General features: G+C 32.7%; 3 protein-coding genes across 4 annotated transcripts; 1 reads left to right on the forward strand and 2 right to left on the reverse strand.

Annotated features, from left to right (window-relative positions):
• Positions 1–464: 464 nt before the first annotated feature.
• LOC113399026 (uncharacterized) lies at positions 465–13,215 on the reverse strand. Its single transcript, XM_026638027.2, has 18 exons — positions 11,672–13,215; positions 11,236–11,477; positions 10,608–10,740; positions 9,888–10,015; positions 9,185–9,429; positions 8,778–8,894; positions 8,576–8,705; positions 7,861–7,919; positions 7,379–7,469; positions 7,150–7,222; positions 6,760–6,907; positions 3,288–3,455; positions 2,985–3,070; positions 2,759–2,909; positions 2,449–2,566; positions 1,712–1,828; positions 1,103–1,200; positions 465–618 (listed from the first exon to the last, which is right to left on the reverse strand). The coding sequence occupies exons 1-18, from the start codon at positions 11,882–11,884 to the stop codon at positions 497–499; spliced, it is 2,439 nt and encodes an 812-aa protein (XP_026493812.2). The 5' UTR covers positions 11,885–13,215; the 3' UTR covers positions 465–496.
• Positions 13,216–14,012: 797 nt separating this feature from the next.
• Positions 14,013–21,036, reverse strand: LOC113399023 (transmembrane protein 185A). Of its 2 annotated transcripts, none has more exons than XM_026638024.2 (7): positions 20,861–21,036; positions 20,604–20,780; positions 19,489–19,696; positions 18,415–18,550; positions 17,970–18,100; positions 17,228–17,351; positions 14,013–16,101 (listed from the first exon to the last, which is right to left on the reverse strand). In XM_026638024.2, exons 1-7 carry the CDS (start codon positions 20,908–20,910, stop codon positions 15,836–15,838), a joined length of 1,092 nt encoding a protein of 363 aa, XP_026493809.1. In that variant the 5' UTR covers positions 20,911–21,036; the 3' UTR covers positions 14,013–15,835. The 2 variants fall into 2 exon arrangements, with proteins under 2 accessions (XP_026493809.1, XP_026493810.1); XM_026638025.2 differs by having other exon boundaries at positions 14,143–16,101; positions 18,421–18,550.
• A 392-nt stretch (positions 21,037–21,428) lies between these two features.
• Positions 21,429–23,246, forward strand: App-bp1 (beta-Amyloid precursor protein binding protein 1). Its single transcript, XM_026638135.2, has one exon. It carries the CDS (start codon positions 21,594–21,596, stop codon positions 23,199–23,201), a length of 1,608 nt encoding a protein of 535 aa, XP_026493920.2. The 5' UTR covers positions 21,429–21,593; the 3' UTR covers positions 23,202–23,246.
• The last annotated feature ends 64 nt before the right edge of the window (positions 23,247–23,310 follow it).

Below are 23,310 nucleotides of genomic sequence, written 5' to 3' on the forward strand. Positions count from 1 at the left end.
GGAGGTCGTTTCAAGTTCGGATCTTAGACTATGAATTGACATTGCTTAATGAATTTTATTAATGCTTACTTGGTGGTATGGCTTTATGCAATCCCAATCACATATATGTAGAGCCAAGCCGTAATTTTTAGTATTTTAGTGAGCCAGTGTACCTACATGTAAGGGACATAACATTTACCAAGGTTGTTAGAACATTGGCGTTGTTAAAGATGGTTGATATTACTTAGTGTCAATGTGTCATCAATCAGGGTGATGGTGACCACCGAAATCAGTTGGTCGATTTGCCAGTGTTACTACCTACTAAATTATAATACAAAATTTATTTTATAACATAAAATTATAGAACAGTCTGCCTGCTAAATTATATTTAATTATTGTGTGTTTGCACTATTAGTTAAATACAACAAAAGTAATCAATGTTCCTTACGAGGAGACGCAGCTTTGGATAAATAAAAAAGTTTAAAAAAAAAATATTTATTTTAGTATTGGAACTATGTTAATAACAACAAAGTGTAAAGACGACTGGTCCTTTGAGTTTGTTGGCGCGTAAAGTGAGCCATTGCTTCTGGTTGGGCACGTACATCTCTGCAGGCATCAGCTGTTCAGGCGCGTCGTTATCTTAAATAAATTAAGTATGGTTAGTACTTTGACAAAAGGCAGCTTAGATTTTTTATAAAAATTCCGAATCGTATTTTCTTCAATTCATATTATTTTCTTATCTGTACCGCTACAAAATATTACTTTAAATAGCTAAGAGAACTGGATCTGACTTATTAATCGTGGATTTAATTTTTAATAAGCCAAAGTAAATGAATATTTACAATAACCGTAATTACAATGAATATTAATATTTACAATAACAATAATTACAATGAATATTAAAATTTAACAATAAGTGTGTACCCACACCGCAAATACGTTTACGGAACGTCGTAACAAATCGTAAACTAGGTACAAGATACAGAATAGTGCGTCTTGATTGATACTTAAAATATAAACAGAAAGCTTAAGGCAAAAAAGTACAAATTTTAGTAAATAGTTAGTTGTTTTAATATGCAATATAAATAATTATTAAAATTAATAACTGTTGTATAGTTCGTACCATCTTTCCTGATTTTGGCGGACTGCATTGTGGACTCTTGCATAGAGATAAGATCTCCCGGGGCATGCAGTAACAGTCTTCCGACTCCTTCACAACGTCTGAAAATAATTCTTATTCTTTACTAATTTCCATCACATTGTTAAACAATTCAGTTATAGTAAATTGAAAACGACAAACTAATTTAAAGGTAAATAGGGAATGATGTGTTGGATTTACGATTACAATTTTACGAAATTCTGGTATATGGTTGGTCCGTACTTATTGTCCAGATTCCAGATAACAAGGATCAGCAGATTGAATAACGCACCCTTCTCACTGGGGTCCCAGAACATTGGTTACAAACCAATTCGAGTAAAAGTCATCAAGTCTGATGTGCAGCCAGCGATAAAATGGTAAACGTTGAGAATGTATATTATGAGTCTATAAAAACTAATCAAAGACATTAATATTTCCCATAGATAATTACTACTATTTAATTATTTAGACATATTTCTAACATATTTGTGTTTGGAATAATGTAAGTCAGGATATGACTGCATTTAAATTAGTAATTGGTACGGGAAATAAAATTATCAACAGTAAAGTCATAAACTCGTATTATATTTTTACCTTAATACTTCATTTTGTAACATCTGCTTCTTCGATGGGGCCTCAAGCTGCTTGCACTCATTTAACCAGTTGCGAACTTCATTGAAGTCTGCTAATAATTGTAATGCTGCTTCTTTTCTAAAATTATATTGTTTATAATCCGTTTAGTGTGTATAAGATTTAATAATTGTACATAAAAAAAAAAAAAATTGTACACGTCTTATTAAAATTGACAGAACTCCCTACTAGAATAAATATATCTAATAAAAACCATCTCTTACAGATAGTCAAATAATTGTTTTGAAAATAAGACGACAGTAGTAGCTTATTTTGATGAAAAATAAATGCTGATGATCTAACTGAAAACGATGTATCTCAATGTATGGTAGCAAAAAGGGCTTCATGTTACCGATAACATTAAAAATCGTAACTACTGTTTAACGAAAATTTAGGAAACTTATTATATTTTCTATTATACCGATTTAGCTTTTACTTGGTGGTAGGACTTCGTGCTAACCGTGATTACCTATTCATCAAATATTCTATCCCCAAGTAACAAGACTTAGTGTTGTTGTGTTCCGGTTAGAAGGGTAAGTGAGCCACTGTAACTACAGGGACAAGAAACTTAACTTTTTAGTTGTTTCTATAGTTGGTGGCGTATTGGTGATGTAGCGACCACTTACCATCACTTGGTCCATCTGAAATCAACGGTATTGTTATAACAAAAAGGTATTGTGAATGGTAAACAGTACTCTTACGTGAATTTAACTTTCGCCACATAGATATGATGCAGCCACGACTCGCACATGATACGCAGCACCATGTTGAGGGTCGTGATATCAGGCGTCGCTTTTATCACCGGTAACAGCATTTTATCTGATGAATTATGTATATTTTTTGTTGATTAATTAAAATATTAATTTAGGTCTTTGTGCTTACAGCTAAAATCTTGAGGTCTAATTGTAGAGAAAGATATTACGTATTTATAAATTAATGGATTAGCTTAAAGGAAAAGTTCTAAAGCGACTTTAGCGATACCTTCTCGAGGAGACTACTCAGCAAACGTACCTAAGAACTCATGTACATAACGGGAATGCATTATGTCTGGTTGAGTTATCTTCCTCCACTCGGCGTTGCTCGGAAATATCATCGTGAGATGCGCCAAACTTATCGTTGCGCAAACTGATGATAATACACTAGTTATTTCTTCTGTTGCTTCCTGGAAATATAAACAGTTTTTACAGCAAAGTATTTTAAATAATACATTAAGATACTTCGTATTAAATTTAATTACCTTTAACTTTTGTATGTTGACTTTTACTTCGGATACTAACTTTTCTCTCATTTTCGCACAGACATTCTCGTGTACACCGATTTTTCCTGAAAAATAAACGATATATGGACATTAAATCGCTAGATAACCGAATCACATATTAATCATAATTATGCACGACACTACAATCATACAAGTCATAACAATGTGGTTTATTATATTGTTATGCCACAATTATTGGGTATTATGCATATTTGTGAACACCGTATGCGTACTATTAACAGTGTCTGACATTCTGGTTAGGTAAGGTAGGGCTCGGCTCACCGGACTCGAGCGCGGCGGAGTGGTCCGCGAAGCGCAGCTGCAGCAGCTGCTCGTGGCAGGCGCGAAGGTCGCAGTGCGCGACGAGGAAGAAGTCATCAACGCGCCACTGCGCGGCGAGACGCCGCGTCTGCGCCGCGCACCACAGGCGACATGTGTGGATCGAGTGGTCTGCGGCCAAGGGACATTTTACTCACTGACCCTCACAATCTTACTTTAGTGGGGATTTCAAGTATATTGTATAGATCAGAAGTTCAGACTATTTTCAAAATTTAGCTGGTACCGTCGGACTCCCTGCAGCTACATTTTTACCGTATTCCCAAAACTCGACAAAAAATGTGAAGGTTAGATCTAACTATGGAAATTTGCGTTGCAGAGTTCCAATCAGGAATTATTACTTTTCAAACGTTGTACTTAATATGGAATATGCAAGTATTTACAAATAACATTCGCTGAGTTTCGTAAAATATTATCTGCCTAAATTGAAAGATAAAGTCAAGACAACATTTTAGTTCTTCACTATCGAAACCTCTCTAACGTAGACCATCGTCGGGTCTCCCGTGGACAACTGCGTGTTTGGGAACTAAGGGTCAAGATTTATAGCTATATATAAACTTGTTTGGTTGTATAACATTTTTTTTTACAATAGGTACACCTCTTTTTTTCTTTTCTCGCGGGAAAAACGCATTACAATAGATACACCTAATATGACTTAGTAATAACCTTTTTGTTCAACTGTTAATGAAAATTATATTCATTTTTAAACAAAGTAAGAAAACACTTTAATTATTAAATTAACTTAATTTACCTTTTCATCACACCTTTTTTTTATGTTAGAGGTGGCAAACGAGCAGGAGGCTCACCTGATGGAAAGTGACTACCACCGCCCATGGACATCTGCAACACCGGGGGGCTTGCAGGTGCGTTGCCGGTGTTTCAGGAAGAAGTAAGCTCTTTGCTAGAAGGTTCCCTAGTCGTGTCGGTTCGGAAAAACCGCCGGCGAAAGCTGGTTCCACAGAGTAGTTGTGCGAGGCAGAAAATGTCTTAAAAATCGCGCTGTTGTGGATTTTCGGACATCTAGGTGGTGTGGGTGATATTTTGAATTTTGATGAGATGTCCGAAGGTGAAATTCTGCAGCCGAGATTAATCAATAAATTCTCTAGAAGATGCAGAGCGATCCAACATCTCTACGCAAAGCCAAAGGATCAAGTAGATCGGAAAGGGCTTGATCGTCGATAATTCCAGCCGCTCTATGTTGGATACGGTCAAATGGAAGGAGCTGGTACTGGGGAGCACCCGCCCAGAGGTGAGTACTCCATGTGTGGCCGAATTTGTGCCTTGTAGAGTCTTAGACGATGGGCCGACGTGAAATACTGTCTTGCCTTGCTGAGCAAACCGAGCTTTTTTGATGCCAATTTGGCTTTGCCTTCCAATTGACCGCGAAACGGAACGAGGCTCGAAATATCGACGCCAAGTATTCCGATACTAGCTGTGGCGGCTATGTTCGCAAATCGTGAAGATACGACAAATGGTGTTTTTTTAGCAGTTAACGCGCAAACTTGCGTCTTTTTGGGGTTGAAATGGACTAGGTTTATCCGGCCATAGCAGTGAATGTTTCCGATCTGCCAAAAAACTGGTAATCCAATTGCATAATTTCCCGGGAAGCCCATAGGAAGGAAGCTTCGAAAGAAGCGCTTTGTGCCACACGCGATCGAAGGCCTTCGCTATGTCCAGACTGGCTGCTAATGCCTCCCCCTTACTCTCAACTGCTTCCGCCCATTTATGAGTCAGGTAAACTAGAAGATCACCGGCTGAGCGACCCCGACGGAAACCGTACTGGCGGTACTCCTCTAGGTACCGCAGGAGCTGGCAGTTTATAATGGACTCCATTACCTTGAAGAACAAGGAGGTAATGGCTATAGGCCTATAGTTGGACGGGTCTGAGCGGTTGTTCTTTTTAAGGATCGGATGCACCAAAGCAGACTTCCAGGAGTTCGGGACGACGCCGAATGCATAGGATTGTCGGAAAAGACGCGTTAAGACCGGCGCCAAATCGGGAGCACAAGTCCGTAGCACGATTGGAGGGATGCCATCGGGTCCACTCGATTTATGAATATCCAAGGAAAGAAGTGCTTTACGAACTGCACTTTGCCGGAATTTAACCGTGGTATCACACCGCGGGATTGTTGGTGGTGACTTTCCTTGGTCATCCAGAGTCGAGTTCGCTGCGAAGAGAGAGCCTAAAAGATCATCGATAGGTCCTGCCCTTCAAGGCTGCCGAGGCGTCGAAAGCAGATATCATCTCTGACGTAAACGCACACCCCAGGTCGTGGTACAAAGGAATGTTCCAATTTGTACCCGGGGTAAGAAAGAATAGTCGTATCGGCAGGAGAGGATATCTGGGTCTCGGTAAGAAAGAGCAAGGCCGGCTTCGCCGTCTCAAGGTGAAAGTGAACGGCGTTCAAGTTGGAGTTGAATCCCCTTATGTTGCAGAAGTCCACAGTGTGGGTGGTAAGGGTTGCCTTATGATGCCTGCTCCGCTTGCCCCGAACAGTGGCAAGCGCAAAATTGCCCCCCCCCAGAATTCGGAGGGCAACCGGGGCATCCCAGCTCAGGTGGTGTACGTCCTGAGCATGGATGCCCAGAGAGGGATTCTCCACTCTCCTGGGGTAATGAAACCAAATTCTGCCCAACCATTATGTTTTGGGGGGAGGGGGATCGGGCCTCCGGGACTCTTACATACCGGACGAAACGCGGTAGCATAGCTACCACTTTACGCCGATTTTAAGTGAGAGAGTGGTACTTCCCCGGGCGTGCCGGCCCATTCGGCTGCAACCCGAAGGTATGCAGTGTGGCACTACCACTAGAAATAACTACCTCGATAGAATAAATAAATAGTCATATAATTCGAGATCTTTCCTATGATTCTGTTCTTCTTGAAACTTACCTAACCGATTAATAGTATAAAAATATCATAATTAAATCGAAAATCAAGAAATACAAAAAATCATTATTTTCGTAAAACTCGCCGAATGTAATTGGAAGTCTAAACAGTTGGTCTCTATGCGTGATTGCTAATTTACTGTAAAATATCGTGTTTTACCCTAGTCTACTCTAGACTAGTCTCTTTGTTCTGGTGCTTGGCCTATAAGCTTAGAGCAGCTGAATTTAAACACCAATGAGATGGGCGAGCCAATGTAAAATTATTAGTAGTAGCCTGGAGTCTTGATATTTGCAGTTTGCTTTACCATTGCGCGGAAAACACATGATGCTATTATGCCTGATTTCAATCAGGTCGCGTCGGATTGCCTCGCCATGGAATAGAAAGTGCACTTGTGCACCATATTTATCTAATGCGCTTGTTTGTTGTTGGGTGTTGGTGGTGTTGTGTTGGTAATTGGCTTGTTTCTCTTGAGAATGTGTCAGAAATTGGTCACTATAAATGTTGTTGTTTCACTAGTATAATTTTACTCACCAAGTCTATGTAATATTGGTATTTGTTCTACGATCGGCAAATCCTCTAAAGGTGCTCCTAAAATATAATCCCACGTGACCTCGCAATGATTATTCAGCGTTACCAACTCCTGAAGCATTATCGCGAAATTAGCACCAGATACTGTTGCCTGAAAAATAATCGCTATTATGATATTTCTGAAATTATTTTAGTATTATGTCTAACTACTTAAAATGTAGTAATTGACTATGGGAAAATCTTAATGTCTTTGATTACATAAGTAGGGTTCTATGCCGATTAGCCTTCTTGTAAATTAATAGGTATAGAGTGTATTAAGAGATAAACAAAACTAAAGGCTTATACTAATAATAATACAATTGTTATTTAATGTTAAAGATATAGAATACTTACTTCGGTTACGTATACTGAAACATCAGAATAATCCTTCAGAGAGGTTGGAGTTAAATTTGTTGTTAATGTCGCCCTAATAAAATACAAAAAAATTATCGATTTCAAATAGACAATCATTTATTGAAAAGATTTTATCAAATTTCTTTTCTAAGAAAATATGTAATCAGATTATTTTGGAGCAAATTGTACAAAATGTAAATTTATGTAACTCCTATAATATATTTCTCACCCAAAATGCTTATCCCATGAAGTGGACGTAACATGGCATCCTAACGCATCAGCCAAGATTCTCAATGACGATAATATTAAATCCGGAGTATCTAAAAAATGTATCAAGAATTTTATAAAGTTTAAAATAAATAATTAGAAAAATAACGAATGACAATTTAGTAAATAGGCACAGGTTAAAAAATTAAACAATTGACAGCGTCAAATGATAATTATTATATTGTTTTTAACATTAATGTGCTTATATTGAAGAAGCGCTGTTTTACATAGTGGTAAGGCTTTCTGCCGTCCCTTATGGGTAGCTAGCACCCACTCATTGCATATTCTACCGCCATACAACAATATGATGTGGATGAATGTGTCACCGACTATAAAGGATGTATGTATGAATTATTAACCAAAATTAACTCGAAAGGACGATTGTGACCTCGTATCATCGGGTTACCAGTCTGCCTATCTGTTTTAAATTAAAAAAAAACTTACTGTTATCATTGAATGTTGTGAATAACCATTCGCGAAGGTTTTGACTCGTTTTAGGTGATCTGGAATAGTGATTACAAAGATTTATTCGCTTTCTAAATATACAGATTAAAATTTTGTATAAACATTATCAATTCCAAATGCTGTTAATTTACGTCCATGATTGTAAGTACCGTTTGCAACGCAAAAAAATCTGCAAGTCTTGTAAGCTATTTATTTTTATGTTATCTATAATATGTGGTATATTACGACCAAAATGAAACAGACATGTAAATAATTGGTCATGACGTTAAACTGGTACCGTTTGAAAAAGAAACATGTAATTTTAACTATCCTCATTTTACCTAAGCCTTAATTAATAAATCCGTATAGTGTGCGTGTTTTTATACTTCTGTTATATTTTTTGGTATTTACTTGTCTCTTTAAATTTTGTTAGCTATTTTTAATTTATTATTTTTAAACCCACATCAGTTTCTAGTACTGTGCTAACGTCTTTATAGAGTAAAGTATTAAAATATATTTTTTTTTATTTTATTTTGAGTGTTTTTTTGCTACTGCAAATCCTATACCCTACAGGTTCAATCCTAACAGAATTTGGAATAGATAAGGTATTCAATATTTATTGTTTTAGTGGTTTTATTTTTCTATTTGTGACATGAATAATTTTAACCACGATTAAATGCGAATATCTATTTGCAGTAGGTAACCAAAATGATACCTTGTCGCTAATGGAAACGAAGACCACCAAAGCACAATATGTTCCAAACAACTGCCGACGTCACCCCAAAGTAAATTTTGATAATATTCCGTTACCTTCTGAGCAGACTTCTTACTAGCTTGTATTCTTCCTATAAAATATTTATATTAAAAAAAGCAATAAATATATTGTATAAATTAGATAAGTTGAAAATAACATTTACCTGACTTTAATTTCTTCACACCCTTGGGCCCCAACAATATCGGTGATATATTAGCAACAGTGTCTAGAAGTATTTCAATGTACATTTCTTCACTTTGTAAAATTCCATTTACATTTTCTGTAATTATATGGAATAGTTACAAAAGCTCGCATTAAGCAAGAGTAATGTCATTGTGTCTATAATGGTGGAAAATTTATCAAAGCGATTTTCAAAATATTTGAATAATAAATGTAATATTTAATTAAGTATATAAAGTTACATACCTAACTTAATATAACGATATAGTTCAGTAAATAACTTATGTACTAAAAAAAAAGTTTTCCAATTTATCTTTTCGACTTAAACAAAGTCTAATACTTAGTCTTTTAACTTAGTGACTTAGTCTAACAAAAACACAAAAACATTACCATCGTTATTAAAAACATTGTCTAAGACACATTCGTTGCCTAGAAGAGATGTGTAAGGTACGTCGGCATCTGAATTTTGTGGATTCAACATCTCTGTCAATTTCTTATGACCATTCTTCAGGTCGATGAGACTTTGTGCTTGTTTCATTTTAGCTTTTTTATTTTCTATGAACGCTTGACGCCGCTTCGTTATACTGAGTCGGCGAGATGACGAATTCGGTGGTGTTATGTGTTTTGTTAATGTACTAAAAATATAACAAATACTTATTGCTTCAGATATTTTAAATATATGTCAGATATAGAATACTTAAACAATTCAATACAAATCAATTAAATAAATAATGGGTGTTTTTTTATTGAGATAAAATTACCCAAATGGATAAACATAGATTTGCAATTTTAATCCCAAAAAGTATGTGTTAGACTAATTTGATGAATGAAATTTCAAATTGTTCCTAGGGACAGTGAAAGAACCCTTATTATTGATTACATGTCAAAAAGGGTATTGAACCGTATTAAGCACGTGTAATTCTAAGGCGTGTTAAGTGATTATTACGCGTATTGTTGACGCCCCTACACGGTCCTATCCTTGACAACTCACCACATTATTATACTTAATTCATTTATACATCATAAAAAAGGGCGTTAAAAATCATCCGCTATATACAAAGATTAGAAGAATTAGAAGCAATAAAAAACTTACTGGTATATTTCCAAACTATCAGCGTTAGAACTGGAATCGTAATCGCCATGATCTTCAGGTTTGAACATCATCACCAAACAATTTATTAGACGGTGGCAATTAACTTCCGTTCGGCTCTTTGCTAGAACCTATACACCAACGAATATCATTATTATATTTTCTTTCTTTTTTTACTGAATAGAATGCGGACAATTGCATGTTTCGTACAAACTAGGACGCGGCCTTAAATTCTATTGTAATTTTGTTCTAAAAGAAGTTTCGTTATTTCTATAATAGCATTACAGTATTTACTAATTCTATACTTTAGTGCATAAACGGAGTATATATTGAATATATAGCTTTTTGTATATGTAAAATTTATCATCAACATATACATATATCTTATATATACTTGAACGTAAATTATTTTAGTAACTTAACTATCCAACCAATATGTTTTCGTAAGTCAATTATTTATAATTACATATTTGCCAGGCAAAACTTCCCGTTTTAAGAAGTTATGGTGAGTATTCCATCATATCGCTCTTGCAGAATGGTGAATATACATGTAGATACAAATTCTTAATCGGCAAATGTTGGGTAATGGATTCATCATGATCTCCGTTGTCGAGGAAAATAATTATATAAGATAATTGAACATGACAAAACTGTAAGACTTGACCAGATTCGAACTTCGGCAAATTCAATTAAATTGTATATATAATGTATATTCAAACTCACCTGTACAATTTTTGTTAATGTTAACGGCTTTGTTTCGCTAACGACATTCGGATATGCGTTACTGCAGATGTTAAATTTAGCACTAAATTTCTTATAACTTAAGCCGATTAAGTTATTGTAAATGCCAACTAAACTGTAAAAAGTATACATTAATCATAATCTATACAATAATATATTTATGGTATTTTCTGTTTGAAAACTTTCCGAAAGATATAGTAACGGATGCCCGTTAATCGGACAGAGGGAACTGTTTTGTATAAACATACATTTTTAGTTTTAGATCTATATATATAATACAAAAAATAGAAAAAATGTATATATATAATGTCATAGGCGAACGGGCAATGCGCCACCAACCATGGGAGCTAAGACGTTATGTCCCTTATGCCTGTCGTTATATTGGCTCACTCACCCCTCAAACCGTAACACAACAATACTAATTATATCTGTAAAATATCTGATGAGTGAGTACCTACCTACTTGGCTTGCACAAAGCCCTACCACTGAAGAAGTGTTATATATAATTTATTAATGATTTGGACTTGCAACCTTAATTAAAATATATATATATATATATATATATAATTATTTGCAAAGTTAATTATGTAAGGTCAGCAAAAAAAGTTACCTTAAACATGATTCAATCATTTTCCTAGAGTCTTCTCTATGTAGGCAGGTTGATAAAATTGTGAGTATGAGACTATTTATCGATTGTAGCATTATGAATCTTCTGCTACACAACATGTCGAAAACATGGTCGTGTTTACTTAACACAAGACCATTTTCCTTTTTCAGTCTAGCTAACTTAGGATTTAATTTGTAGAACGATTTCACTACTTTCATTAAATATTCTATTATTTCATCTAATACCTGCGAAATTTTAATATTTAAGAAAGGTAAATTATTTTTTATTTCAAAAATAAAAACAACTGTAAAAAAAAAGTGTAGATACGTTTTAAATGTCGCTTCTTTTAATTTAGTAAAATAGTAGCGATCATTATTTTTTTTTTAAATCCAGGCAGTTTATTTTTAAATTGATATAATTTTCATAAATTAAATCGAACCTGTATGCTAACTAGCTCCATAATAAAACTGCGATTCGTTAGTGAGTGATTATTCGTTTTTCCAACACAATTCCTCCATTTATTATCCGTTTCCATAACCACTTTTGTTATGGCATAGCAAACAATCTCCATTTCCCTGCAATGACTAAAGAGTTCCTTTTCATCCACAGTTTCTTCGCTTATCCATTTCTTACTTGTTATTTTTGTAGTCATATTTAAAAAAAGAATCGATTGTTTTTAAAAATAAACAAAAACTGTTTAATCTGTGACGTTAACTGTATGGAGTCATCATGAGAACTGAGGTGTTATCGTATTGTATAAAATAAATCGATGTGCAGCGATGTCGGTGCCAGCTTGCTTTGTAAAGTTCGCGTCTTACTTCTTGTAGGACAAGTTAGAATTGCCTACGTTAAAGTTTTTATGGCTGTTCAACCTCGACCTTGACATAATGGACTAACTTAATAATGAACAACGAATCTTGTCATTGTAATTTATTAGGCCGTTGTTAAATAAATTGAACGAGACTTTTTTTTGGAAAATTCAGCATTTTGTCCAAAATATAAAACTTTACTTTTAATGCGACTATGCTGACTTTGGATGATACGTGAGATATAATTGCTTCGCCTTTCACTTTTAAGTACCCGATTTATATTTAATTTTTATAGCTGATAAAAACAGACCTATATTAAAATTAAACTGATAATTTCTATTGGAGTCAAGGTAAGCTCAAGGCAAATAGCGCAAGATTACGTAAAGCAATTTCCCTAATGGCTAATATGATACGATACTGCAAGTAAGGATGAGTGTACACAACACTACAAATAAATATAATTGAAAACTATACAAAAAAAGACCGTATATTGTACAAGTACTTTATATTCACGAACAATAAATAAATGATACTATTTAACAAAGAATCTGCTAATCGTCCATACAGTATTACAAAGCAGCATTAGGAGGAATTTATCACAGTAAACAATTTATTGTTACAATATAATATCTCTTCATTATCTGTACAACTATACAAACTCATCTATATACTATAACAATATATATATATATATATTACGATTTCTAAAAGCTACTTTACATAATTTCATGAACAATTTATATCAAGTACAATCGATGCTTAATGTCTACCTCAGTTTCAATTCGACCGTATATATATATACACGTTATATAATTTATTTGATGAAAAATACAAAAAAAAAAGAAACGCACCCTTTTATACAGTCATCAACCTCTATATTACCCCACTAATATATATATTTATACAATTATATTTTACATACAAGTCACCTGAAACCAAATTTCTAAAATATTCTTTTAAAACTATAAGTAAAATTAGAGTATACATCAGTATGACTATAAATAATACAGTTTTATAAAAAAATAACAAGAGAGCCCATTTCTACATAAAAAAACGTACACACTTCGATCTTGAAGAAAGCTGTATTTTTTTTATATATTTCACTGAAAAGGTTTAATATAAAAATTAGTGCTTATTAATAAAATAATAATATGAATTTAATAAACTAAAGTAAGCAGACACTCAATTTAAAAATCATTTACGTCAAATATAAATAGAATAATTTAAAAATATTTTATAATATATATTTCCATATAAGATAATGGTACATTTTCACTTCGATGCTTAAATATTTGCAATTGTACTCGCTTTCTAAAGAAAAGTATAAAGAACTCATTTAAAAATCCAAACGTAATTTGAAGGAAATAATTTTATTTTTAAATCAGATTAAACTATTTCTACTTTTCGTATCATAACAATGAAAATGCATTCGTGCTCATTTTTCATGTTCATCCATCCAAATGATAAACTACATGTTTGGAGAGCATGTATAATATAGATTGAACTTAGTCACGAAATCATAAAAGCGGTTTTCGATTTACCACACGCGTACATTTTGGTCTAAAGACGGATAATATCATTTACATAAAGAATGTTTATCTATTACTACTTTTACGTTTAATATATATAAAAATTTATAGCCATAGTTTTAAAAATTGTAATACGCGCTAAATGACACTTATTTTATAATTTTTTGCCATCATTTCTAGCATTTATTCGTCGCCACGTTTATAGAACAATTGTATCTTTATAGATGAATAGTAAGTCAACATAGATTTAGTTTTTTTTAAATGTGATCTAAGAGCATCTACACAAACGAACCCCAAATAATGTTTCCGTTTAGGATAATTGGTTTTCTCTTTTAAATCTTTATAACTTTTAGTTTATGTTATTAGTATTTTTGTCAATTAGAACTTTTTTGCAAAGCACGGTCCAATTAATATTATATATCGGTGCTAAATATTATGATGCCTCTTTTACACGTCAAAACACACAAGTATGGCAAGAAATCAGAAAATTCATTCCAAAATTAAATTGCTAAAATTTTCGTTTCGTACCTCGAAAATATAATGTTAAATTTAAATATATATATATATATGTTTTTTAAAAATATTTATTTTTTGGGGTTTGAGAAAACTCTTTACAAAATATTGAAATAATGATAATTTTTAATAAGTAAATTTTGATTAAATCCACTTCGTAGAGATAAGAAAAAGTACGACAAATTATTGCTCTTTATTTCTATGTCTATCTAACACAACTCTATTATTGTATAGTTTTATTAATCGTTTTCGTGACGAGTATGTAATATTCTAATTACAAAACCACATGCGGCGATAAAATGTTTAGAATCCCAAACCAAATTTCTAATTATGAAAAAATATTATCACTATGATATGGATATATAACACAGATATAGCATTAAGGATATCTAAACTAGTCAGAGGTATTAAGGGACAATTTATTTATTTACATAAAATGAAACACTTTTAAAAAATCCTTAAAGACGTAGATAATTTCAAGTTAATGTTGTACAAAGTAAAATCACGCGTATATAATAAAGATGTACAAACACTCTCGCGATGAATAATAAAATATTCTTAAATCCTTCATATGACTCTCTTCAAGCATAAAAAGGTACAATTTTCAAACTGAAGGTCGAATTCGATCATAAATTGTCTAAAAGTGACATATTTATGCTTCAATAGTTTAACTTATGCCTGTCATGGTAGAATAATGACAGACCTGCGTTATATAAGTAAATATACCTACAGCAACTTAGTTTTAATATTGATGTTTGTGTTATATCACATGTGTGACTTTTAACTGTAGAACTATTACATAACATAAAGTTTAAGTTGATATATTCCTGTTAAAAACTACTCGTGTAAAAATATATTTTGCTTTCAATATTGCTTAAGTAATTTGAATTTCCTTCGATGAAAGTAGTAACAGTCTAATAGGACTATTAGTTTTTTTTTTTTTATATTTACCTCCACTCTCTGAAAGCTCTCTTAGGGTTTCTTGAAACTGAATGGTCATTGGTCGATAGCAGGTGAGGCGACCAATGAGCGTTTAGTTTAAAACCAAATCATTTAATCTGACTTTGTTGAGAATTTCATATACTGGAAGTTACTAAATTAAAAATAGCAGGTCATTGACGTTATTTGCTGAATTTATAACTCTACTTCGAAAAGTATAGTCCAGGTTATTAGTGTTTCAAATGTTTACATATTTTCTTTTAATGAGTGAGCTTGTTAAGTGAAATATAGTAAACAGATCACATGATTATTATTTATATTTTAACCTCTACGGGTACACGTGTATACCATCATAATCTTATTTTATTATGTACATTTCGCACATGCAAATCAATCTAATAAACAATAAAGCCTCACATATGTACTTATATGAAAACACATTTTAAACTATTTACACGACAACAAAAACAAGACACAAAAAAAAACAACAAAGAAGTTTGGCTATTAGTGCCTATCGGTCATAGTTAAAAATAAAATTAAGTAAGATTAGTTACAAATGTACCTATTACTGCATTTACAGATACCGTTAGCAACGGGATGAAAAGATTAACATACACTTGAAAACAATGATAAACAATGCACAATTCTAATATCCAATAATATCCTCTGCACATAAAAATAATAGCTTAATGCTAATCAAACTTAACAATTTGTATTGCTTTACACATAGAAGCTCGATATTTACAAAGGGTAAATTTCTAACAAGTGAACACACATTTCAGCACTTATAACCGACTTCAATTTACTAAAACATCAATCCGGCATATCTATACTGGTCACAGGCACGACTGGTTTCATTGCTTCGTTTTTCTTTTGATTCTTCTGAGATTTTTTACTCTCTTTCACTTTTCTGTGAGCCTCCTCGTCCCTGTACGGCTCTTGAGTGATCGGAGGTTCGGCGGGTATACCGTTTGATCCTCTGTTCACGTTGTTATTGTACGCAATGTTTGCATACTCCTGGAGGAGGGGGAACACTGAGAGAAGGAACTGACAGAAGTCCTTTCGTATGCCAAACCACCCTGAAATAATAATACCTATTTTATATCTGAAATATGATTCCTTGGATGTCTTACAAAAAATGACGAATCAAATGATTTTCTATTATAATTGGTCAAAATTCGAGCATAATCATAATTGAAAATTTAAAGAAAATATATAACATGAATTTGCACGTTTAAAATTCTACGATAACATCAAAATTAATCAATAGCTACCAAATTAAAAAAAAATAAAATACTTTGACAATTTTATTGACCGATACGATTCTTTTGTCTGAACATTTTATTTACATCCTAATTAAGAGTAAGAATTAGCGACTATTTTGTAATTGTAATATCGGCATAGAAGTACGACGATAGCTAAATTAATAAATAATTTTACAGAACTGGCTGCGCATAAAGCATAAATAATAAGGTCCCTTATTTTGCTCGTATTGCAAATTTTTTATTGCATTCTATTCCTACCATGACCATTCCGATATCTTTTGCTGATTATCGTTTACCATTTTTATGCAACAAAGTTTTTTGCATGTTTTTTTTATTATATTGCATCATACAATCCACTGGCATTATTTACGCAACCTAATTGAATAAACAAAACACAATAACATCTGAACCTTATTTTTCGATCAACAATAACATATTTTCTCATAAAATTTACCACAGTAATAACAATTTAATGACGTATATTTCTAAATATTATATAAAAGAACTAGAAATTCGCGTTATCACGTCAAATCTAACTTTAAAGCGAGTCATTTGCGATACATACCTTATATAACAATGTTATATAATATAATGTTATAAGTTTTCTCAGTTACCTACTGTCAGTTTTTTCAGTTACGCATTATAGAAAAACGTCGCCTCATTAGATAATAAATATTGGATAACATCACATACATTACTCTGATCCCAATGTAAGTAGCTAAAGCACCTGTGTTATGGAAAATCAGAAGTAACGACGGCACCACAAACACCCAGATCCAATATTTATTATATACACATAGAAAACTAATGAACTTTTGCTACATCGACTCGACCGGGAATCGAACCCGGGACCTCTGAGTGGCGTACCCATGAAAACTGGTGTACATACTACTCGACCACGGAGGTCGTCATTTATTAGTAAAGTTGTTTTAATACTCACATTTGTTTCCTCCCTTAGAACTGAAAGACATGATAATAAGTGTCACGTATGTCACAAACAGCGGGCTGACTACTACGATGTATGAGAGGTCCAAACCATCGTCGAGTTTGTTCGTTAACAAGACCTGTTGAAATACATGTGTGTTGTTCATCAAAATCAACAAGGATATGTGAATACGTTTTTTAAATTTAAGGAAATTACTTTACTGTTTGTCTTTCTTAGATAAAATCGGACGCGTAAATGGGACCTGGTGGTAACTGGTAAGGGATCACTACCGCCTATAGACATTGACACCCTAAGAAATTGTAATCACGTCACCGTTAGGAACTAAGATGTTACGTCCGTTGTGCCTCTAGTTACATTAGCTCACTCACCCTTCAACACAGAACACAACATATTGAGTATTGCTGCTTGGTAGAATATATGATGAATGGATAGTACCTACCCAGGCGGACTTGTACAAAGCCCCAACAACAAAGAAGTATGTAAGTACGAAGAACTATCTAATTTTATATCTAGTTTATTGTAAGTATATTTAAAAAGCAAAACCATACCTTTGAAAATGCTATCAATTTGTATTATTTAAAAACTACATATGCATAGCAAATAGGTGCATAACATAACAACGAGATTAGATTGATATAAGAGTATTACAGAGAATTTACAACTTGATGTGAATGTTTAAAACGTAATGTAAACGTGGTGGAAATAAATGAATATCTTGTTTATACATTGAACATACCTGAAACACTAATATGGGTATAACAGTGAAAGTATAAGCCAGAGCAGAGTTGAAACTGGTCCGCCGTTGCTGTATGTTCACCTCCGGCGTGCGTAGCAAGATTCCAGCGAATATTATACTGTATAGCACCCCTAAAACAAAAAACACATAGATTTATAAACAAAATTTTCGACTTAATTGCAATTGTAGATAAATGATTTTGTGTAAATATTAAAACCATATTTAAAATATTATTTGTTTTAAACCTTAATTTCCTAAGATAAAATTAGTAGTAATATTCGTTGTTAATATAAACAACAAATAAATAATGTTATTACATGCAAAAATATACAATTATGTTTCTGATCCTTTGTTTCACTGATTACACAATGAATATGAACAGATAGCTATCCATCTTAAGATACCAGTCAATCTAAAATGTGATAAAATATAAAATCATACATACACTCACCTACAAGGCTCAGACACATGAGTATCCATAGTGGCACAAATACAACCTCCCAGGACCAATTTATGAAGTCATCCAATTTCAATGCCAGAAAGATGAACTGAAGTATATTTACAGCACAAAACAACTCCAACTGAAAATAATCAATTAAAATCACCATAGATATTTATTAACACTATGTTACCCAATCGCTTCATGGAAGGATAAATGAAATCTACAGTAATCTACCATAATATTTTAAATGTAAAAGTAACTCTGTCTCTCTGTCTGTCTGTCGTTCTTTCACTACCAAACCAATGAACGGAATTTGATGAAATTTGGTATGAAGTTTCCTTGAAACTCCAAGGAAAGACATAGGCTACTTTTTTTGCCTAACACATGACAACCAACCTTTAAAACGTGAGCAAAGCTGCGGGCGACAGCTAGTAATTAATAAATTTCAAATATTAATAGCTTATGACCGTCTACAGAAAGATCTGCTTAAAAAAAAAAAAGAATTCTATTGTGAAACATAAATAGATTTGATAATTAGAATCTTATATCACTTTAATATGACTTCAAAATGTTTTGATAACATCTTTGCCAACATTCTAAATGATATATTTTTTCATATTCTTAAAAAAATATAGATTATTCAAGATTTCGCCCTATAAATTCAAGGTCAAAGTTCTTTATTTATATATAGGCCATATAACACACTATTAAATGAAATTTCTAGGGATAGTTAAAAAACTATGTTTAAAGGTCTTTCTGATATTAAAGGTCAGTGATGGGCGTACCTTTCAGTAGTTTAAAGTATGACTTAGTGAGCTCACTCAATTGGAAACCTATTGGTATTATTTTAGTCCATGATTGTGCCAATAGTGACCACTTAACTATCACAGTAGCATAGGTATATATATTCCTTACCATTTTAGATAAAATAAATAAAAAGCAAACTGGTTTGTAACATTACCATGTTTGTTACAATACTAGAGGATTTTATCAATAATATAAGTCATGAGTATTTTTTACATAAATGGCCAATAAGGTAAAACTTACTAAAAATATAATGTAAGTTTATCCACATACCTCATAACTACGATCATGTTTGACACACCATATACAGATGGCGATTGAAACTATACTTATAAAAATTAATGGTATGAAAACAAGTATCCAAACATGGCGTGTTGTTGTTAACTGGTCACAAACAAGCAGCTCGAACATAAGTAGAATCAAATGTATGGCGAGGCTTATTAACATTGCTTTGTAGTGAATATAAGCTTCACCTTCCAATCTGTAATAATCAAAATAAATCAGACCTTCATGTTAAAATAAGATTGATTAAAACATTTATTAATTTTAATTCTTTTTTTGAGCCGCGATGGCCCAGTGGTTAGAACGCGTGCATCTTAACCGATGATTTCGGGTTCAAACCCAGGCAAGCACCACTGAATTTACATGTGCTTAATTTGTTTATAATTCATCTCGTGCTCGGCGGTGAAGGAAAACATCGTGAAGAAACCTGCATGTGTCTAATTTCAACGAAATTCTGCCACATGTGTATTCTACCAACCCGCATTGGAGCAGCGTGGTGGAATATGCTCCATACCTTCTCCTCAACGGGAGAGGAGGCCTTAGCCCAGCAGTGGGAAATTTACAGGCTGATTATGTTTATTATGTATTATGTTTTTGTACAATCACATGTATGTTTTGCATTAATGTTTTCTATTTTGCTTTTTACTTGAACAACATAAAAATTTAAATATTCATTATGTTTTATTTATTAATCAAGTAAACAATAAAGAACATTTTCATAAAATCATATTACAGTTACAAAATAACTTTTTTATTTATTTATATTCATTGTTCCATAACCACATAAATCACAAAATTTGAATTAGGATATCTGGTATTTACTACATTGAATGAAATAAATACACAAACATTGTGATAAGATAATCTGTCGGTATGATAACAAAGTTTATTACATACTGTACTCATAAATAAAATGGTTGTAGTAACACAATTACATTTAATATACAAACGATTGTTGAGATTTATTTTAAGATTAAAAGTGCTTTTGAAGGAAGACCTGCCATAACAAGTAGGTTGCTGGCCAGATTCAACTACAATATAAACCTATTAAAATTACAACAATTATGTGGGAATAGTGTAATCATTTTCAATGTTGTTATACAAACCTGAAATGGGGATACTGCCACCAAACATATGTACCAACTGTAGCACCAAGAATAACCAGGAATTTCCATGTCCATATAGGCGTGAACACTGCCCAGTAAGACCAAGTTATAGTGTTATCCAATTTTAATGCTAATAGAGCCGTGAATATCAGCATACAAGTATGTACGACGAATTTGCTATCAAAAATAAAAACATAATTAAAAAGGATCACTTATTTTGTTTTAGACAGACATTAATATAAGGATATTTATTTTACCTAGGATTAAAATCCTGGAATAGGGTCTGTAAATTCATTTCCACACACATTCACCTGTTTATTTTTGAAATCAAATAACATCTCACGATCTCTTCGGGGTCGCAGTGTTTGCTTTTTTTTAATTTGTTCTACCTATAATCTATATTTTAAAGGTATACAGATTACACAAAACTGAAGGTTATGACAACGTCATTTGATTATTACTTGTCAATAATAATGAATTATCTTAGGGATTTACATACATTCAAGATTTAGTAAATAAAAAGTATTTCACGTTTGATATTTTACATTTATTCACGTATTGAAGATTAACAATTAATTATATATCGTAAAAGTATAAAGGGTTTTAAAATATTAAATTGTATACGAAAATAAATTCACCATGTTCTTAAAAGCTAAAACGTTGGTATTTGTTTACAAAAAAAGCTATTATAAATATAAACATATTTGAAATAGTGATTTTTGACATGTTATAAAGTCATTACTTGGAATATTTAAAACCTTAGAAGTTATATATTAATAAGTTTCTAGGTAGTAGATACATCATTAATGTAGCATCACTATCCTATTTTGACATTATCATTTGACATTCTCTGTTATTATTGAATTGAATTGATTTATTAACTCTTCCTCAAAAGTTTAAATTAAAAGAATACGTTTGAAGTAATAATCAAAGTGTATCTACAGAATCACAAATCTATTTATATTTGTATAGTGTCTTACTACTTAAGTTATGGCTTCTCCGTCTCCTAAATCACCAGAACAAAGTGAAAAAAATAAGCAGTACGACCGGCAATTAAGACTTTGGGGAGACCATGGGCAAGCTGCACTGGAAAATGGACATATATGCTTAATAAATGCTTCTGCATTAGGTACGGAAATATTAAAATCGATTGTTTTACCTGGGGTAGGAGCAATCACAATAGTTGATCACAACATAGTAAGTGATGAAGATATTGGAAGTAACTTTTTTTTGGAATGTTCTAGTAAAGGTCTTAATAGAGGTTCTGAAACTCTCAGACTTTTATTAGAATTAAATTCTGCTGTGCAGGGACATGCTGTTTATGAACCAGCAGAACAAATACTACGTGATAACCCAGATTTCTTTAAATCTTTCAATGTTGTCATAGCCACATGTCTTGGAGAAAAAACCATTCAGGATCTAGCACAGCATTTGTGGGATCTAAATATACCACTTATTTTATGTAGATCTGTTGGATTTTTAGGATCTTTTAGGATACAAATGAATGAACATACAATTAATGAAACTCATCCTGAAAATGAGCAAATTGATCTACGTCTAGATGTGCCATTTCCAGTTCTTGCTGAATATTTAGATGCTTTCAACATAGATACTGTTGACTTAAAAGATCATGGTCACATTCCTTGGATTGTAATTTTATATAAAGCAGTACAAAAATGGCAAACTACTAATCAAAATAGATGGCCTATGAGCAGAAAAGAGAAAAATGAAATTAAGGATGTAATACAAGATTTTTTTAGAAAAGATGAAAATGGTATACCCATAGAAGAAGAAAATTTTAACGAAGCTTTAAGAGCAGTTAATACTGCATTAGTACCTACTTTTTTACCTGTAAAAATTCAAGATCTTATTTATAGTAGCTCTGCTATTAATTTAACTAAAGAGAGTTCTCCATTTTGGATAATGTGTTCAGCCCTAAAAGCTTTTGTTGAAGCTGAAGGAAAAGGTAAGCTACCCTTAAGAGGTGTTCTTCCAGATATGACAACATCAACAGATCATTATGTTAAACTTCAAAGTATGTATCGTGCACAGGCAGCTATGGAAGCTGAAATAATTTATAGGAAGGTGCAGGAAATTGTAGCACAATTACATTGTGATAGTATCAGTGAAGCAGATGTGAAACTGTTCTGTAGACATGCCCATGATTTACATTTAATGAAAGGATCAAATATAGCTGAAGAATACAGATTGGGCAATGCCATAGCATCATACATAGCAAGATATTTGGAAGAACCAGATGTTATGATGGTTCACTATATTCTTTTAAGATCAGCTGAAAAGTTTCAATCAGAACACTGTCGTGCCCCTGGAGAATGGGAACCAGAGGGAGACATTGCTAAGCTGAAAACATGTGTTACTAAACTACTTAGTGATATATCTTGTACACCATTTCCTAAGGATGATCACATTCATGAAATGTGTAGATATGGTGGAGCAGAAATTCATAGTGTTTCAGCTTTTCTTGGAGGATGTATTGCACATGAAGCAATTAAAATTGTTACAAAGCAATACAAACCTGTTAATAACACTTTTATTTATGATGGTGCTTCAACTAATACTGCTACATTCACATTTTAATGCAGCTTACACTATTTATTATGAATAAAAAATGCATAAAGATAAGACTTTTATTAGAATCTAATGGGATACTAAAATATCTAGTATATCTTAACCTGGTCTATCATAC

The sequence above is a fragment of the Vanessa tameamea genome, chromosome 15 (genome assembly GCF_037043105.1).
Source record: "Vanessa tameamea isolate UH-Manoa-2023 chromosome 15, ilVanTame1 primary haplotype, whole genome shotgun sequence".
In the NCBI taxonomy this organism is placed as follows: Eukaryota; Metazoa; Arthropoda; class Insecta; order Lepidoptera; family Nymphalidae; genus Vanessa; species Vanessa tameamea.

Coding starts and splice junctions, on each gene's coding strand:
- LOC113399026 (XM_026638027.2), bottom strand. CDS start 11,884: ATGACTACAAAAATAACAAGTAAGAAATGGATAAGCGAAGAAACTGTG. Junction 7,920..8,575: donor TCGTTTCCATTAGCGACAAG/GTATCATTTTGG, acceptor TCACTATTCCAG/ATCACCTAAAACGAGTCAAA. Junction 1,829..2,448: donor GTGGCGAAAGTTAAATTCAC/GTAAGAGTACTG, acceptor ATATAATTTTAG/AAAAGAAGCAGCATTACAAT.
- LOC113399023 (XM_026638024.2), bottom strand. CDS start 20,910: ATGTGTGTGGAAATGAATTTACAGACCCTATTCCAGGATTTTAATCCT. Junction 20,781..20,860: donor TTCCAGGATTTTAATCCTAG/GTAAAATAAATA, acceptor TATTTTTGATAG/CAAATTCGTCGTACATACTT. Junction 18,551..19,488: donor AACATGATCGTAGTTATGAG/GTATGTGGATAA, acceptor GATTATTTTCAG/TTGGAGTTGTTTTGTGCTGT.
- App-bp1 (XM_026638135.2), top strand. CDS start 21,594: ATGGCTTCTCCGTCTCCTAAATCACCAGAACAAAGTGAAAAAAATAAG.